The sequence below is a fragment of the Oryctolagus cuniculus genome, chromosome 6, assembly GCF_964237555.1.
Source record: "Oryctolagus cuniculus chromosome 6, mOryCun1.1, whole genome shotgun sequence".
Lineage (NCBI taxonomy): Eukaryota > Metazoa > Chordata > Mammalia > Lagomorpha > Leporidae > Oryctolagus > Oryctolagus cuniculus.
In genome coordinates, this window is record NC_091437.1 from 35,806,473 (window position 1) to 35,826,745 (window position 20,273).

Below are 20,273 nucleotides of genomic sequence, written 5' to 3' on the forward strand. Positions count from 1 at the left end.
GTTAGATGAAGAACAACATTTGTAATAGGAAGTAAATGAATAGAAAGCCCTCTGAAATTGCTTGGAAAATCCCAAATCCTGGGAATAATTATTTACGTGAAAGAATTTAAGGTTTTAATATGCCTTCTCAGGTTGACTGCAGTCATTATGAAAAGCTACCACCAGGAGAAGAGATAATTTGTTACAAAATATATGCACCAATTTGTGGATCAGATGGCAAAACTTACCCTAATGATTGCTTCTTTTGTTATGAAGTTAAGTAAGTATTCAAATGTATTTTTTCTATCTTTACTATAAAGTTATATATTAAGACAAATGTACTCAGTTGAAGATGTGATTTAAGTTATAAAGAATATCTGAATCATCTCACATTGACTTTAACAAATAGAACCTTCCAATTTATAGGAGTTGAGAGTCCCTGGTTTGAATTTATCCCTACATATTCTGGCAGGAAGAATGAATCAGGGAATCCTAGAACCTCCACATCGGACAAAACTAAAGGTCATCCTATTTAACTTCCACCTGACAATTATTGCTTAAACTCTCTCAACGAAGAAGTAAACAATTCATCTCACAGTCTATGCTTGATTATTTCCAGGGAGAAAAAACATCCCCTCTCCTCAGTCCACATCTGTCAGAATGAGCCATGTGTATTGTTAAGCTTCAGGAACTAGGTTTGGATATGTTACAATCCCCTAATGATTAGTACAAAAGGGGACAGAACCTGAAAAGCCTGAAGAGTTTCATCTGTTCAGAGTATGACTTCTCAACAAAATATTCGTTTGCACTATAGTAAAAAGTATATTTAAAAGATGAAAGAGATAAAAAGTTTTTTTTTTTTTTAAAAGTGTTTTTCTTTTTATTTGAAAGAGTTATAGAGAGGGGCGGGGGGTGAAAGTCAGAGCTCCAGGAAGAGAGAGAGACAACAGAATCTTCCATCTGTTGGTTCACTCCCCAAATGGTCACACTGGCCTGGGCTGTGCCAGGCCAGAGCCAGGAACTTGGAGCTTCTTCCTGGTCTCTCACCTGGGAGGTAGGGGTCCAAACACTTGGGCCATCTTCCACTGCTTTTCCCAGGACATTAGCAAGGAGTTGTATTGGAAGTGGAGCAGCCAGAACATAAACCAGAGCCCCTAGGAATGCCATTGTTGCCAGTGATGGTTTTACCTGCTATGCCACAAAGCTAGTCCCCATAAAAGTAGTTTTAAGGTTACAAAGTAATCATCTTCATTATATATTAGCATACTGAAAGTACAGAAACATATAGATCTTTTAAATATTTTCAAAAAATTCACGGAATGAAAAAAAAAAGCATCTAATACATGGATCTTTTTTAAAATAAGAGAAAATCGGGGCCGGTGTTGTGGCATAGCGAGTAAAGTCACCACCTGCAGTGCCGGCATCCCATATGGGTGCCGGTTCGAGGTCCAGCTGCTCAACTTCCTATCCAGGTCTCTGCTATGGCCTGGGAAAGCAGAAGATGGCCCAAATCCTTGGGCCCCTGCACCCGCGTGGGAGACCCAGAAGAAGCTCCTGGCTCCTGACCTCGGATCAGCATAGTTCTGGCTGTTGCGGCCAATTGCAGAGTGAACCAGCGGATGGAAGATCTCTCTCTCTCTCTCTCTCTCTTTCTGCCTCTCCTTCTCTCTCTGTGTAATTCTGACTTTCAAGTAAAATCTTTAAAAAAATAAGAGAACATTAAAATATTTTATGAAAAGGGACATCTAAATGAGTGTTTCCTTTAAACAAAAGTACACTGACATACTTTTGGAGATAAAAATTCATATGAAATATTTTTGAGTTTCATCATTATGTAATCAACACCAGTTTCAAAAATATTCCTAAATTACAGTCACTCTTTCTAAAGATGTCAATAAGTAGGGAAACGAGTACAGTTTCAAGGTTCACTGGTGGAGGCTGGATGCTAATGAAATGCCTATGGGCTCAGAAGTTCTCATCTTTTTTTCTCTGCAGGAGAACTGATGACAAACTGAAATTCGTACATTTTGGAGAGTGTTGAATCTATCTCGTGATTCAAAAAATATCTTAATGCATCTATTCAAAGAAGACACTTCTTTTCTCATATAATCTATTCTATATTTTCTAACCTTGTCACCAATTGTTGATTTATTTCTTCAATAAAATACAGCAGAATGTAATAAATATACAACTGACTGTCTTTGAGGTACAGATAGAATTGACTACATTTGCTTTACATTTGTAAGTTTAATAGGCCATCTTAGGGCCATATTTTGTGTCAAAAGGGGTCCATTAAGACCAGTAGTAAAGGCGTTGGCACTGTGAAGCAGCGGGTTAACACCATGGCCTAATGGGCGCTGGTTCAAGACCCGGCTGCTCTACTTCCGATCCAGCTCTCTGCTATGGCCTGGGAAGGCAGTGGAGGATGGCCCAAGTCCTTGGGCCCCTGAACCTGTGTGGGAGACCTGGAGGAAGCTCCTGGCTCCTGGTTTCGGATCGATGCAGCACAGCTCCAGCCATGGTGGCCAATTGGGGAGTGAACCATCGGATGGAAGACCTCTCTCTCTCTCTGCCTCTCCTCTCTCTTTGTAACTCTGACTCTCAAATAAATAAATAAAATCTTTCATTTAGTTCTCTCCTTTTTTATTTTTTATTAACTTTTATTTAATAAATATAAATGTCCAAAGTACAGCTTATGGATTACAGTGGCTTTTCCCCCCCATAACCTCCCTCCCACCCACAACCATCCCATCTCCCGCTCCCTCTCCCATCCCATTCACATCAAGATTCATTTTCAATTAACTTTATATACAGAAGATCAATTTAGTATATACTAAGTAAAGATTTCAACAGTTTGCACCCACACAGAAACACGAAGTGTAAAGTACTGTTTGAGTACTAGTTATAGCATTAATTCACATAGTAAAACACATGAAGGACAGAGATCCTACATGGGGAGTAAGTGCACAGTGACTCCGGTTGTTGACTTAACAAATTGACACTCTTGTTTATGGCATCAGTAATCACTGTAGGCTCTAGGCATGAGTTGCCAAGGCTATGGAAGCCTTATGAGTTCGCCAACTCTGATCTTATTTACACAAGGTCATAGTCAAAGTGGAAGTTCTCTCCTCCCTTCAGAGAAAGGTACCTCCTTCTTTGATGGCCCATTCTTTCTGCTGGGATCTCACTCACAGAGATCTTTCATTTAGGTCCTTTTTTTTTTCTTTTCCCCAGAGTGTCTTGGCTTTCCATGCCTGAAATACTCTCATGGGCTTTTTAGCTGGACCGAATGCCTTAAGGGCTGATTCTGAGGCCAGAGTGTTGTTTAGGACATCTGCCATTCTATGAGTCTGCTGTGTATCCTGCTTCCCATGTTAGATCGTTCTCTCCTTTTTAATTTTATCAGTTAGTATTAGCAGACACTGGTCTTATTTATGTGATCCCTTTGACCCTTAATCCTATCATTATGATCAATTATGAACTGAAACTGATCACTTTGACTAGTGAGATAGGATTAGAAAATGTAAGGCCCTGAAAGTGATTAAATTTTTTTCCAGGCTAAGATAACACCTCCTGTACCTTATTTAGCTCTTACATAATCCCTGAAATATGAATAAACAAAGGGAGACTTTAGTCACAATTAGAAAATACTGCTCTTCTAGATGTTTCTTATGGTTTAGACACTGACAGACATGAATTGTGACTGTTCTTCAATAGCTTCCTACCAGAAGATGTCTACAAAATGCAGCTGAAAAAACATAAGCAGTGACTTTGTGCAAGTTGCCATGTAATCATTGACATATCCATTGTTTTTCCTTCCTTGAGATTTAGGACCTGAAACTTATGTATCCCACTAACACATCATATGTTGCTTGAAGAGCAGAGATTTGTTGTTGTTGTGCCCCATTGTAATTCACAACTCTATATATTTAATCAACACATATCTACTGATCCTTACTTTGTCAGTGTCACTGTACAGCCTTATAGAATACAAAGGTGAACAGAGTAAATTTGGTCTTGTTCTACAGAAACTTACATCCTGAAGAGGACTTTGATATTCTTGATACAACATCTTGCATAGACCAATGGAACAGAATTGAAACACCAGAAATCAACCCAAACATCTACAGCCAACTTATATTCGATCAAGGATCTAAAACTAATTCCTGGAGCAAGGACAGTCTATTCAATAAATGGTGCTGGGAAAATTGGATTTCCACATGCAGAATCATGAAGCAAGACCCCTACCTTACACCTTACACAAAAATCCACTCAACATGGATTAAAGACCTAAATCTACGACCTGACACCATCAAGTTACTAGAGAACATTGGAGAAACCCTTCAAGATATTGGCACAGGCAAAGAGTTTCTGGAAAAGACCCGGGAGGCACAGGCAGTCAAAGCCAAAATTAACTATTGGGATTGCATCAAATTGAGAAGTTTCTGTACTGCAAAAGAAACAGTCAGGAGAGTGAAGAGACAACCGACAGAATGGGAAAAAATATTTGCAAACTATGCAACAGATAAAGGGTTAATAACCAGAATCTACAAGGAGATCAAGAAACTCCACAAAAACAAAACCAACAACCCAATTAGGAGATGGGCCAAGGACCTCAATAGACATTTTTCAAAAGAGGAAATCCAAATGGCCAACAGGCACATGAAAAAATGTTCAAGGTCATTAGCAATCAGGGAAATGCAAATCAAAACCACATTGAGGTTCCACCTCACCCCGGTTAGAATGGCTCACATTCAGAAATCCACCAACAACAGATGCTGGCGAGGATGTGGGGAAAAAGGGACACTAACCCACTGTTGGTGGGAATGCAAGCTGGTCAAGCCACTATGGAAGTCAGTCTGGAGATCCCTCAGGAACCTGAAGATAACCCTACCGTTCGACCCAGCCATCCCACTCCTTGGAATTTACCCAAAGGAATTTAAATTGGCAAACAAAAAAGCAGTCTGCACCCTAATGTTTATTGCAGCACAATTCACAATAGCTAAGACCTGGAACCAACCTAAATGCCCATCAACGGTAGACTGGATAAAGAAATTATGGGATATGTATTCTTTAGAGTACTATACCGCAGTAAGAAACAACGAAATCCAGTCATTTGCAACAAAATGGAGGAATCTGGAACACATCATGCTGAGTGAAATAAGCCAGTCCCAAAGGGACAAATACCATATGTTCTCCCTGATTGGTGACAACTGACTGAACACCAAAAAGGAAACCTGTTGAAGTGGAATGGACACTATGGGAAACGGTGACTTGATCAGCATAGCCCTGACTGTTAATGAACAACTTAATACTGTAGTTTCTTTGTCTGTTCTACTTAATATGACTGGTTTAATTCTGTAATTAATTCACAGTTATTCTTAAGTGTTGAAATTTAACTGAAATGTGATCCCTGTTAAACATAAGAGTGGGAATAAGAGAGGGAAGAGATGTATAATTTGGGACATGCTCAAGCTGACTTGCCCCAAATGGTAGAGTTAGAAACATACCAGGGTACTCCAATTTAATCCCATCAAGGTGGCATGTACCAATGCCATCTCACTAGTCCAAGTGATCAATTTCAGTTCACAATTGATCATAATGAAAGGACTAAGAGTCAAAGGGAGCACATAAGCAAGTCTAGTACCTGCTAACACTAACCGATAGAATAAATAAAGGGGAGAGTGATCCAACATGGGAAGTGAGATACTCAGCAGACTCATAGAACGGCAGATGTCCTAAATAGCACTCTGGCCTCAGAATCAGCCCTAAAGGCATTCTGATCTGGCTGAAAAGCCCATGAGAGTATTTCAGGCATGGAAAGCCAAGACACTCTGGCAAAAGATCTCTGTGAGTGAGATCTCAGTGGAAAGAACAGGTCTTCAAAGAAGGAGGTACCTTTCTCTGAAGGGAGGAGAGAACCTCCACTTTGACTATGACCTTGTCTAAACAAGATAAGAATCGGAGAACTCAGAGGGCTTCCATAGCCTTGGAAACTCATGACTGGAGCATAGGGAGATTACTGATGCCATAGACAGGAGTGTCAATTTGTAAAGTCAACAACAGGAGTCACTGTGCACTTACTCCTCATGTAGGATCTCTGTCCTTAATGTGCTGTGCATTGAAATTTAATGCTATAACGAGTACTCAAACAGTATATTTCACTTTGTGTTTCTATGGGGGTGCAAACTGTTGAAATCTTTACTTAATGCATACTAAACTGATCCTCTGTAAAAAAAAAAAAAAAAAAAAAAACAAAAAACAAAAAACAAAAAACTATCAACTCCCAACTTGACTCTCACTGGGATTAAACATGACAATAGGTCTGATCTGATTTCATCATCATTAAAAAAAAATCATCTATTATTTTTCACTTTATGTTTCTGTGTGGGAGCAAACTGTTGAAATCCTTACTTAATGTACACTAAGCTGATCTTCTGTATATTAAGATAATCGAAAATGAATCTTGATGTGAATGGAAGGGGAGAGGGAGTGGGAAAGGGGAGGGTTGTGGGTGGGAGGGACGGTATGGGGGGGAAGCCATTGTAATCCATTATTCGTACTTTGGAAACTTATATTCATTAAATAAATAAAAAATAAAAAAAATAAAAAAACAAAACATCTTGCATACAACAAACACATTTAGTAAAACTGAATTAAAATTGATCAATACTTCCATTGGTTTATAGCAAAATCACATTGTACATACATTAAACATATGGAATCTGACTATTTGTAAAAAAAAAAAAAAGTCAAAATAGAGTCAAGTCCTTTTGAGCTCCGTAAAACCAGAAATATCACAAATCTGTCAGAGATACAGGAAGCAAGACTCTCCAGCACAATGATTCAAACTAATTCCTAAAGAATTCAAGTCAAATGGTGTTTCTTGTTGATTATTTTGTTTCCTTTTTTGTACTTTCTCTGGGGGAGTAAGCTACCAGAATGATGCAGGGCCTTTATTATGATCACTTGAAAGCACTCCTCAAAAAATCCTTTAAAGATCTTGAAAACATTAACTTAGACTTCCTTTATTAAATATCCACCATCTGCCAGATACTGTTAGAAATGCATCAGTGAAAAAGATGTTGGGGCCAGCGCTGTGGTGTAGCTGGTCAAACGGCTGACTGCAGCGCCAGCATCCCATATGGGCACTGGTTCAAGTACTGGCTACTCCATTTCCAATCCAGGTCTCTGCTAAGGCCTTGGAAAGCAGGAGAAGATGGCCCAAGGCCCTGGGACCTGCACCCACATGGGAGACCCAGAGGAAGCTACTGGCTCCTGGCTACAGATCAGTGCAGCTCCAGCTGTTGTGACTACTTGGGGAGTGAACCAGTGGATGGAAGACCTCTCTCTCTCTCTCTCTCTCTGACTATCCTTCTCCCTCTGTGTAACTGTGACCTTTCAAATATATAAATAAATCTTTACAAAAAAAGAAAAATGAAAAAATTAGTCCTTTCATCATTGAGCTTTAAGTCTACAGAGTAAGAACGATTTTAACAGTACATCTACATATCTCTCTCTCTCTACACACACACACACACACACACAAATTAGACTAAACTAACTTAGTTGAGTAATCAAGACCTCCCTGAGAAGGTGACTTAAAAGCACAAACTCAAATAATGGGTAGAAGTTAGCAAAAGAAGATAATTGCTGGGAGTGGGCTAAGTTGGAATGGTGGAGGGAAGTAACCATGGAGTTATCAATAATAATTATTCCAAGAAGAGGGAATACCGGTAGACTGCAACTGAAACATAGATCTCACCTTTGATTATTGTTTACAGCCTTTGTCTATACTCCTGAGGAACAGTGGTTTTTCTACTTACTGCTTCTTGAATTCTTGATTTACTGGAGGGTTAAGCTTATTATAAAGCAGACTGAAATATATCATTGTAAAAATTTAAAGAAAAATAGAAAAAGAAGGAGGGAGAGAGGGAGTGAGAAAGTGAGGGAAGGTAGGGTGGGAGTATCATTATGTTCTTAAAACTGTATATATGAGGGGGCCAGCGCTGTGGCTCACTTGGTTAATCCTCTGCCTGTGGCGCCGGCATCCCATATGAGTGCTGGGTTCTAGTCCCGGTTGCTCCTCTTCCACTCCAGCTCTCTCTCCAGCTGCAGCCCCTGAAGTCAGTGGAGGATGGCCCAAGTGCTTGGGGCCCCTGCACCTGTATGAGAGACCAGGAAGAAGCACCTGGCTCCTGGCTTTGGATTGGTGTAGCGCCAGCCGTGGCAGCCATTTGGGGAGTGAACTAATGGAAGGAAGACCTTTCTCTCTTTCCCTCGCTGACTATAACTCTACCTGTCAAAAAAAAAAAAAAAAAAAAAAAAAAAAAACACCTGTATATATGAAATACATGAAATTTGTTCCCTTTATATAATTTTTTTCTTTGACAGGCAGAGTGGACAGTGAGAGAGAAAGACAGAGAGAAAGGTCTTCCTTTGCCGTTGGTTCACCCTCCAATGGCTGCCGTGGCCGGCGCGCTGCGCTGATCCGAAGGCAGGAGCCAGGAGCCAGGTGCTTTTCCTGGTCTCCCATGCGGGTGCAGGGCCCAAGCACCTGGGCCATCCTCCACTGCACTCCCTGGCCACAGCAGAGAGCTGGCCTGGAAGAGGGGCAACCGGGACAGAATCCGGCGCCCCGACCGGGACTAGAACCCGGTGTGCCTGCGCTGCTAGGCAGAGGATTAGCCTAGTGAGCCGCGGCGCCGGCCCTATATAAATTTTTAAAAAAAATGCTTTAGTGGGTTTCACTACCTACAACCCATCCGAAGCGGCTACTTCATTCTCCAACCTCATCTCCCTCTACTCTGCACTTTTCCCCAGATGGGTCACCACTCTCAGAGCCTGCCATGTACTCTGGCATTTGCACATGCCTGTCCTTCCTCTATTAATTCTCTTTCACAGTGTCCACCTCACTGATTCCTTCACCATCTTTCAGCCTTAATGTCATCTTCCCTCAAGAGCTTCTTTGAATCTAGTCTTCCCAGACTAACTTGCACCATCCTAAATTTGCTTTAGCTCTGTAACTATCTGTCTCTGTTGTGTTGTTAGCTTGTAGCTGAGCTTCCATAGGTGTTCAACTAATGCCTTGAAAGTTAACTGAATTTGGCTCCTATCAACAAGTAAGCAAGGAAACCACGATGTCTTATCCCAGATCACCCTGAAGTGTCACTTCCGATCCAGTTCCGACATCAGAATATCCATATGGGATCTGTTTGTGCTCCACACCAATCCAAACTCAGAATGCTTCTTCAAATTCCCTTTAAAAATCTACAAACACACAAATAACAGGGAGCAATAGATCTTTTTCCAGAGACTATGGAGTAACCTCCAAAGTGGCAGTTACTTTATTACATTCTCGACATCCCTTTCAAACTACTATGTAAAATCCTTGTCACATGTAACACGAAAATTGCCATAAAATTTTAAAGACACACAAATAAGGTAACATAAAAACATAATGCATTATCAAAACCTACTGCTAGAACTGAATCCTATTAAATTCTATGAAATCCAACTTTGTTTCATTGTTAACTAGCTCTTCTTTATTTTTAAGCAAAGCAGGCTTTACGACATCCAATAAACTGGTGCTTCTGGAACAGGTGACTCATAGGTGTCACAGAACAACATTAAGCTGAAGCATTGACTCTGAAATGTTAATTAACAAGAAGGCACAGACCAAGGGCATGGAAGCAAGAGATACAAATACATTTCTTAACAAAACACATCCATGGGACACATCCTGAAAAGTTTTCAGAATTTCTTAAGGAATTCTGCACCTAAAGACAGCAGTCAAGTTAAAATTTTTTGAAGATTTATCTATTTATTTGACAGAATTGGGGGAAGGGAGAGGGGGAGAGAGGGGGGAGGGGGGAGAGTAGAGAGATCTTCGTCTGCTGGTTCACACCCCTATTGGCTACAACAGCCAGGTCAGGGCCAGGACCAGAAGCTTCATCCAGGTCTCCTGCATGGGTGGCAGGGGCCCAAATACTTGGATCACCTTCTGTTGTTTTCCCAGGCGCATTAGCTGGGAGCTGGATCAGAAGTGGAACAGCCGGAATTCAAACCGGCAGATTGGGATGCTGACACTGCAGCTTAACCTGCTGCACCACAGCACCGGCCCTAAAATTAAAGTTCTTAAGAGTTCACGCTTACACACAGAAAAGGGACTACTAAAGTTCTCTAAGATGTTTCTGGAGAGTTCCAGAAACTGTAGGAGACTGTGAGATCCCTCCCAGTCCTCAGTCTCTGAGGCACTCCTTTCTGGAACATGGGATATTTAATGCTCATAAATAGGCTCAGAGTTGAAACAACTGAAGCTCCACCCAGACAAGTTTTAAGTGACACACTGAAGCATAAGGCTGATGGTTAGGTTTCACTTTACCCCGTGTCTCATTCTGGAATCTCACTCTGCCTGTGTGTGACACTCCTCTTCTGGTCCCTGCCGCATCCTCAGCCTGAGCCCCTGCCCCTGATACTTTGCACGGGTAGGCTTTGCTCCTTGCGCTTCCTCCCCACCTTACTGCTAGACATAGAGCCCACTGGCAGACACTCAAAGACACTGGCAGACTTGTGGTTTGCTCCCTGGTCACCCTGCCCCCACTGTCTCTCTTTGGGTTGCCTGTCTGGGCTCCAGTTATTTTGTTATTTATCTACAAGGTACACAAACTGAACTACCATCTGTTTGCTGCCACACCCTTTGGGTGTTAACTTGTTCTCCCTGACAGACTCAAATTATTTGTGTAGCCTGTACAATGGTTAAGATGAGGGGTGGAGGAGGCTTCAGAGGCGGAGAACCCTGGGGCCCACATTAGGTTTACCACATCTGAGTAACCTAGAGTTAGTGCTATAATCTCAGAGGTTCAGTGCCTGCATTGCAAAACAGGACAGCAGTAGTTCCTTACAAACTGGCATGAACTAATGTATAGATAAAGCATAACATTGTGCCCAGCATGGAATTAGCTAACAATAAATGGTAAATTTAAAAAATAATAATGACAGGGGTGGGCGCTGTGGCATAGTGGGTAAAGCCACCACCTGCAGTGCCAGCATTCCATATGGGCCGATCCAGCTCTCTGCTATGGCCTGGGAAAGCAGTAGAAAATGTCCCAAATCCTGGGGCCCCTGCACCTGTGTGGGAGACCTGGAAGAAGCTCCATGTTCCTGGCTTCGGATAGGCCCAGCTCTAGCTATTGTGGCCATTTGGGGTGTGAACCAGTGGATGGAAGACCTCTCTCTTTCTCTCTCTCTCTCTCTTTTTCTCTCTCTCTGCCTCTCCTTCTCTGTGTAACTCTGACTTTCAAATACATAAATGAATCTTTAAAAAATAATGACAAAAATGTGAATGTCATATTTATCCTCTAAGTACATGGGTGTTCCTAATTTATGTTCTGTTTTTTTTTCCCCAACTCTGTCCTGTCACAATCACCACCCCCACCTTTCCCTGTCCTGAGATCCAGCACTAAGAATCTCCTATTAGAGCAGACCATCACTGTCACTGACACAGAAATCAACAAAGTGGTTTGACTGCAACAAAATGAGAATACACAACTGTTCATTAGGACCTTGTGAAAAACATTTTTTAAGAATTGTCTTCATTTTTAGAAAATAAAAGTATATGTATGTATACATCTATTTTTCTGGTTTTTAGCCCCCTGAAAGCAAAGAATTAAGTCTTATTAATCTTTGTAAATTCATATTTGTTTATGTATATTTACTTATCTTTATTTTTCTATTTATTCACTTGTATATGTCACTTTTTTCCTTCTTTTTTTATTTGGAAAGCAGACAGATAGGGGAGAGGGAGGGAAGGAGGCAAGGGGAGAAGAGAGAGTGTCCATCCACGGTTCACTCCCCAAATGCTTGCAGTTGCTGGAGCTGGACCAGCCAGGAGCCTGGAACTCAAGACAGACCTCTCACCTGGGTGGCAGGTACCCAAGGACTTGAAGAATCCCCTGCTGTATCGCAGGATACACATTAGCAGGAAGCTGGATGGAAAGTGGAAGAGCCAGGACTGAAATCAGGCTTTCCCGTATGGGATATGGGCGTCCCATGCAGCCAGCTTCACCACTGTGCCAGATATCTACTTCAACATTATCAATTTCCTAAAAGAATGTTTATAATATTTACAATGGTATACCACCTAACAGCCAATTCAATTATGGAACTTAATAGGACTTAAAACAAAACACAGATATAATGTTAAGGATTAATCTTCTTTTTCTGACTAAAGAAAAACAAGGTTAGTGGAACAGATATGCTGTTCAACACAAATAAAACTTGTTGGAATTATGATTGCATTGTTTGACTCCAGAACTCAAGTTCTTAAACAATGCTGCACTGTGTTCCTGAAGCAATATCATAAACCTTAGCCTCAGAGAAGCTCATTAGAGAAGAATCTGGATGTCTGTATTCATTTTCAGGAAAATAAATTTGAGTTCTCAGCTACCCAGCCTCTCCTGATCATGAGTGTTATTGCCATTATTGTTATAGAGTGCCTTCCAGTCTACAAATCCAAAAGTCAAGAGAAACTGCTAATAGGCTTGTTATAGAGCCATTCAATGACTCTTTGAAAATGTTACTTTCTTTTTTTAAATTTATTTATTTATTTATTTATTTGACAGGTAGAGTTATAGACAGTGAGAGAGAGAGAGAGAGAGACAGAGAGAAAGGTCTTCCTTCCTTTGGTTCACTCCCCAAATGGTCACCACGGCTGGCGCTACACCGATCCGAAGCCAGGAGCCAGGTGCTTCCTCCTGGTCTCCCATGCGGCCAACCCCCACTGCCCTCCCTGGCCACAGTAGAGAGCTAGACTGGAAGAGCAGCAACTGGGACTAGAACCCGGAGCCCATATGGGATGCTGGCGCTACAGGCAGAGGATTGGCCAAGTGAACCATGGCGCTGGCCCCTGAAAAAGTTACTTTCATATTCAGAGTTTTTGCAGCATTTTTCAAAGACACCAATGAAAAATATCTTGGTTACATCTTGATTCAACATAACTAACTCAATTTCTAACATTTTGCACAGTGAGAAGTAACAAATGTTGTTTTTCCTTTGCTCAAGTTAAGTATTCCCTCTGAGATTGATCACAATGGAGGTCTCTAGTTATTGAGCCATTACAATGTATTTGACCACTTAAGGTTAGCCTAGTTTGGAGAAAAGGCAATCATGGAGTCCAGCTTCTGTACCAATGGATTTTCTTTTCTTTTCTTTTTAATGATTTTATTTATTTATTTATTTATTTGAGAAGTAGAGTTACAGACAGAGGGAGAGACAGAGAGAAAGGTCTTCCCTCTACTGGTTCACTCCCCAAATGGCCGCAACGGCAGGAGCTGTGCCGATCCAAAGCCAAGAGCCAGGTGCTTCCTCTGGGTCTCCCATGTGGGTGCAGGGGCCCAAGCACTTAGGCCATCCTCCACTGCTTTCCCAGGCCACAGCAGAGAGCCAGATTGGAAGAGGAGCAGCCGGGACTAGAACCGGCGCCCACATAGGATGCAGGCGCCACAGGCGGAGGATTAACCTACTGCACTACGGCACCGGCCCCTGTGATTTTCAAGATATCCACACAGATTCTCACTTAAGTGTTTAAGGATGCCAGATATTTTCCTCTCTAAATCTGAAGAAGTAGCTTCCAACAGAGAACAGATAGATTCATAGTAGATGTCTGATTAGCTCACTCACTAGCTCCATTCATTGCATCAACAAATTTATGGCTCTTGATAACTCATTCTCCACTGGACAGCAGAGATTACTTCTTAAACTTTTCAACCAAAATCAGTGAGTGGACTCTTCTGTTTTGTGTCCAGTCTGTAATATGACCTGGCAGATTTCTGGCTGAAGAAGAATCCAAATAAATGGGCAGGGGCTGCTGCTGTGCCACAGCCGAGTAAGCCACTGCTTGTGAGACTGGCAGCCCATATCTGAGTGCTGGTTCAAGTCCTGGATGCTCTGTTTCCCATCTACCTTCCTGATAATGCAGCTGTGAAGGCAGCAGATGATGCCCCAAGTACTGGGGCTCAGCCACTCTTGTGGGAGACCAAGATGGAGTTTCTGGCTCCTTACTGCTGTCTGGCCTAGACAGGGCTTTTGCAGACATTTGGTACCCAAACCACAAGATGGATGATCTCTATCTCTCTATGGCACTGCCTTTCAAACAAACAAATCTTTTTAAAAAATAGACAAAAACAGTTAGTGATGAAGGCTTTACACATCATTGCATCAGACTCACAAGAAAAAGGCACTGTTAAAAAAAAAAAGTGGGTAATGAACCCAGGAACTTGTTTTTAAGACTTATTTCAGTCATTGACTAGTTCTAAGATCTTAGACAAGTTATTTAACTTCTTTAAGGCCTAGTTTTCTACTCTATAAAATGGAGATGATGATGATAATATGCACCACAGACCTATATAAGGAACTTCAAAATGCCCACAGAATGGGGCCAGCATTGTGGCATAGCAGGTAAAGATGCCATCTGTGTTATTAGCATTCCATATGGGTACCACTTCAAGTGGCTGCTCCACTTCTAATCCAAATACCTCCTAATATGTCTGGGAAAGCAGCAGAAGATGGTCCCAGTCCTTGGGCCCCTGCACTCACACGGAAGACCTGAAAGAAGCTCCTGGCTTTTGGCTTTGGTCTGACCCAGCCCTAGCCATTGCAGCCATTTGAGGAGTGAACCAGCAGATAGAAGATCTCTCTCTGTCTCTCTCTGTAATTCTGGTTTTCAAATAAATAAAAACAGATCTTTTAAAAAAGATTCATAAGGAAATTATATTTAAAAAGTTAATCTAGAGGTAAAAACAATTCAAATCCAAGTATAGTTTTCATAATATGCATTTTCCATGAATGTATTGTATGCAGAGATTTCAAAAACGTTTCCTACCAAAATAAGCTTTTTATATTTTATTTCCCATGAACTTTTCGAGGTAATCTCATTTTTGTTAATCAAATGATACAATATATGGATTTCCTAAGAACTGTTCATGCACAACCCAAATGTAAAGTGGCATTAATATGGAGCAAGTTAGGTAACCATGTTTCACAAGGAAATCTTTCCCATGATTCATCAGGTCTTTAAATATATTCTAGTATCCTATTCTTGGAAAAAGTCATTTCTCAACAGAGATGACACATCTGGCCAAGATATATGCAGTCTTTTAATGGGCTAGGCAATAATTACAAGTCACTCTTCTTGCCTCCACCTTACTGCCCTAGCCATTTTCAGTGTCATGGGAGCAGTTGCCTTTCTTGATCCTACCTCTTCCATTTACCTTCTTAACTGAGAACCTGTGTCTGGAAAACCTGGGATTCTTTTATCTCAAACATTAGCAAGTCTGCTTTGTTCTTTTCTTTTTTAAAAAAATGTACATTGCTTTCTCCAACAAGAAATCACTACAACACATAATCTCAGGATCATAGTAGGCCATAATGCTCATCTAGGCCAACTTCCTACTACATTAAAGAGCTTCCTATGAAGTTTCTGAAAGGTGATTATCATCTAATCTCTGCTTTGATGTAACAATTCTCTTATTTAAAAAAAAATCCCATTATTGACCTGCTGGGGTCAACAGAGTATTCTGACTTTACTGAGCAGAAATCAGTGCTGATTTAACTCCTCATTTATGACAGATGCAACATTTTACATGTTTAAAAATATATTTGTCCATTCCATATTTACTGAGTACTGAATACGACCTGGAAATAGGTGCTAAATTAAATCCTAATTCTGATGACACTTTCCCAGGATAAGGGTCCATTTTGGTACTTCACCTCCCCCAAAGGAACAACTGTCATAGTCCCACCTTTGCTGAGTAAGTTAAGTCTCATCATTACTTTGATTCAAAGCCTTGAAGAGAACACCATGTTGGCTGGGAAAGACTAAAAACTAAACCAAATGAACAGATTAATTCCCCTAAAAGAAAAGGGTTTGATTTTATTTAGATAACAAGTATGCTTGCTTCAGAAAAAATGGTCATGTTGCAACATGGGGTATAGAATTACTAATTCCATATAATCTGAAAGTAGAGATTAATTTTTCTATCTCCAGATCAAAAGTCCTTTCATATGTCTTATAGTACGTAAAAGATATGATATAGAATCACTTATCCAGGGCCAGCACAGTGCCATAGTGGGTAAAGCCATCGCCTGCAGTGCTGGCATCTTATATGGGCGCCAGTTCGTATCCTGGCTGCTTCACTTCCAATCCAGCTCTCTGCTATGGCCTTCAAACACAGTAGAAGATGGCCCAAGTACTTTGGCCCCTGCACCCACGTGGGAAACCTGGAAGAAGTTCCTGGCTCCTGGCTCCTGACTTCGGATCAGTGCAGCTCTGGATTGGCACAGCTCCAGCCATTGCTGCCAACTGGAGAGAGAACCAGTAGATGGAAGACCTCTCTCTCTCTCTCTGCCTCTCCTTCTCTCTCTGTGTAACTCTGACTTTCAAATAAATAAATTGTAAATCTAAAAAAAAAAAAAAAGAATCACTTATCCAGAATCATCAGAAGTAAACTTAATATGGCATATTTTGATTTTTTGATAGTTTTCATTTGTAGCTAAGTATTTGTAGCTAAGTATTTTTACTACTTTAACTATCAATGATGGTTTTATGTTTTAAAATTTGGGTTTGAACAGTTAAGGGTGAAAAGCAGAGTTAGAGAGAGAAACACACACACATACACACACACACACACACACACACACGGGGTAGGAGAGACTCTTCCCTCCATTGGTGTACTCCTCAAATGACTGCAATGGCCATGGGTTGGCCAAGCCAAAACCAGGAGCTAGGAACTTCATCTGGTCTCCTGCGTAGGTAGCAGGGGCCTAAGCACTTGTGGCTTCTTCAGATGCTTTTCTCAGATGCATTAGCAGGAAGTAGGATCGAAGTGGAGCAGCAGGGACTCAAACTGGTGACAATATGGGATGCTGGCACTGCAGGCAGCAGCCTAACCAGTTGACTCACAACACCAGATCTTGGATTTGAACCATTATTAAATGGAGTCAATAGAGCACAGCAGACAAGTGCATGGCTTTAGAATCAGACAGAATGCTGGTTCCAAACTTTGTCATTATGACTATGGCAGATCCTTTTAATTGTCTGGACCTCAATTTGCTTAATTATACAACAAAGAATTATAATACGCATCTTAATGAACTGGTGTGAGCTTAAATGGCATAGTTCTTAAAAAAGTGTTAAGCATAGCCCCCCCACCCTTTTTTTTTGGACAGGCAGAGTGGACAGTGTGAGAGAGAGACAGAAAGGTCTTCCTTTGCCGTTGGTTCACCCTCCAATGGCCGCCGCGGCTGGCGCGCTGCGGCCGGCGCACTGCGCTGATCCGATGGCAGGAGCCAGGTGCTTTTCCTGGTCTCCCATGCGGGTGCAGGGCCCAAGCACTTGGGCCATCCTCCACTGCACTCCCTGGCCACAGCAGAGAGCTGGCCTGGAAGAGGGGCAACCGGGACAGAATCCGGTGCCCCAACCGGGACTAGAACCCGGTGTGCCAGCGCCGCAAGGCGGAGGATTAGCCTAGTGAGCCGCGGCACTGGCTAAGCATAGCCCTTTGTGCATGGTAAGAATTCTAGGATGCATGGGGCCAGCACTATGGCATAGCAAGTAAAGCTGCTGCCTACAGTGCCAGCATCCCATACGGCTGCCGGTTTGAGTCCCAGCTGCTCCACCTCTGAACTAGCTCTCTGCTATGGCCTGGGAGAGCAGTGGAAGATGGCCCAGGTCCTTGAGTCCCTGCACCCATGTGGGAGACCCGGAATAAGCTCCTGGCTTCAGATTGGCACAACTCTGGCTGTTGTAGCCATTGGGGACTGAACCAGTGGATGGTGGAGCTCTCTCTCTCTCTCTCTGCCTTTCTGTGTAACTCTGACTTTGAAATAAATAAATAATCTTTAAAAACAAGTGTGTATCAAAATTATGAACTTTATAGGCATAATCTATTCAAAAAATTAACATTTTTTCGTTCAAAGTTAAATACAGAAATGGCTTCATTTCTGTATTTAAGCTTTATAAATAAACTCCACTTGGAAGATTCTTTTGGAACTTAATGTGTCATACATTCTCTCTAAAAAGTAATACTCTGCTGATGTATAGGATTTTCAGAAAAGTCATTTTTTTTTTCACACCATAAGCTGCTTGCTAAGATGAACCAGAAAATCATAAATAATCCCTCTTGAAATCTAGTGCTTAAATCCTCTGCCCCAGAAGTCCACAAATTTGTGTCTTAAGTCACAGTGAATACTCCTAGAGACAGGAGACTGACTCTGCCACAATTTGCAAAACTTATTCCTGAATAGCTAGAAAGTACCCCAATTTTCTCCTATATGTTAAAAATTGGCAAATAGGCTGGCGCCGCCATAGCTCAATAGGCTAATCCTCCACCTGCGGCGCCGGCACATCGGGTTCTAGTCCCGGTCGGGGCGCCGGATTCTGTCCCGGTTGCCCCTCTTCCAGGCCAGCTCTCTGCTGTGACCCGGGAGTGCAGTGGAGGATGGCCCAAGTGCTTGGGCCCTGCACCCCATGGGAGACCAGGAGGAAGCACCTGGCTCCTGGCTTCGGATCAGCGCGGTGCGCCGGCCACAGCGGCCATTGGAGGGTGAACCAATGGAAAAAAGGAAGACCTTTCTCTCTGTCTCTCTCACTGTCCACTCTGCCTGTCAAAAAAAAATTTGGAAAATGGCTTGAATGTTTTGCTAAATCTGAAGATATCTTATTTGTGCTAGAATCTCCAAAGAAGGATTTAAAGAGTTTATTAACAGAATGAAATAATATAAAAGTTTCAAAATAATCATCTTAAAATACACATTAGTAGTGCATCAAGAAGCAAAGTATAATTACAATCAAATATTAACAAGTTCATGTCTGTCATTTTAATTATCCAAAATGTAATATTTATGAAGAAAAACAAGCATCAAACACACCAGCAGTATACTGAAGTCCCCTCACCCTCGCCAAAAAAAAAAAAAAAAAAAAAAAATATCCAAAATAAAAGGAATCTTCTAAACTATTTTTATTCTCTAGAAAACAAAATTTTTAAATTATGACTTAATGGATACTAACTACATATGGTGAATTAAAAGATATTTTTCTTTAAAACATTATATTAGTCACTAAGACATTCTTGGACTGCAGGTATTCCCTTCAAAATTGTTAACACGTAGGAGCAAATTTTTCCTATCATAATGGTAAAATTTGCTGCTAAGCAAATTCTTACAGTTTAGTATTTGTCATTTGTCTTTGTTTTTCCTCCATGAAGTAAGTATTAAAAATTTTGAATGTTCAGCTGGGCAAGTGAAGTGGTTTTATAATAACTCATAGCTCACTCTAGGTACAAGGCAATTATTTCCCAGGAAAAGTGATGTTTTTATCTATCATTATACATTTATTTGTTTTTAAATAGACCTCCAGGAGATTCTTCCTGAAAATTTTAGAATGAAAATTAGATCTTTTGGTTTTACCTGGATCTTAATAATTAATGGCTAATGCAACACAGATTTTTTTTCTGCTAAAAACTTCTTTCTTGACCAGTAGCAGGAATCTTGGCTGAATGGGCCAAGATACACTTTTTGTTAACACAGGCTAGTAAAATAAAGTCTAGGCTTTGGTTTGTTCACATAGATTCTTTACTGAAACTGGAAAAGTGAAGGAAAACGTTTCATACATTAAAATTACCACCTTGACTTCTGACAATTAGAACATGTACTTCTACCAGGAGATATTGATATCCCCTAAAGTGTGATACTAAGAACTGCTTTGAATGAGGACTCTTGTTCTTACCATCCCAAGGGAATTGGTTAGACGTATGTACAAATAAAATCAAGTTAAAGATGGGTTAAGGGAATAATCTAGAAGGGGATTACAAGGTTTTAAAAGGTAGATGTCCTCCACCAAAAGCTCCTAGCCTTGTGCAAAGAGGCATGGCTGGAGAGGAGCAAGGACAAGGTTCTACAGAAATTGGGGGTCCAGGGCAAACAAGGACACAGGTTTCATCTTACACAGGTTTAAAGATGCTATCAGGACAGACACTTACTAAGTTATTATGAGGAATAACATAACATAGAGAAGTTAGGTACCCAGAACATAATATAACAATGTTCAATTAAATAAATGTTATGATTTTTGTTGTTGTTGCTATGGTTATTGGAACACACTTGAAAAACCATTAGGTGCTATAGGAACACAGGTAGTATTTTAATAATACTGATATTTTTGGATCCTATTAGACACTGAAAGGCCCTGTCATTGATGATTATATAAGGAGAATCCACATGTGTGATTGCTCTGAGTT

At 41.1% G+C, this 20,273-nt stretch overlaps 2 protein-coding genes across 10 annotated transcripts in view; one reads left to right on the top strand and one right to left on the bottom strand.

Annotated features, from left to right (window-relative positions):
• The window catches only part of LOC103347916 (serine peptidase inhibitor Kazal type 9), a 5,849-nt gene extending 3,682 nt beyond the window's left edge, over positions 1-2,167 (top strand). The window contains exons 3-4 of the mRNA XM_008255218.4: positions 132-259; positions 1,975-2,167. Of these exons, the coding sequence (XP_008253440.1) occupies positions 132-259; positions 1,975-2,020 (174 nt within the window). The 3' untranslated portion in view covers positions 2,021-2,167. The remainder of the gene's footprint in view (positions 1-131; positions 260-1,974) is intronic.
• The window catches only part of LOC103347914 (ovomucoid), a 138,638-nt gene that overhangs the window by 103,284 nt on the left and 15,081 nt on the right, over positions 1-20,273 (bottom strand). The window lies entirely within an intron of this gene.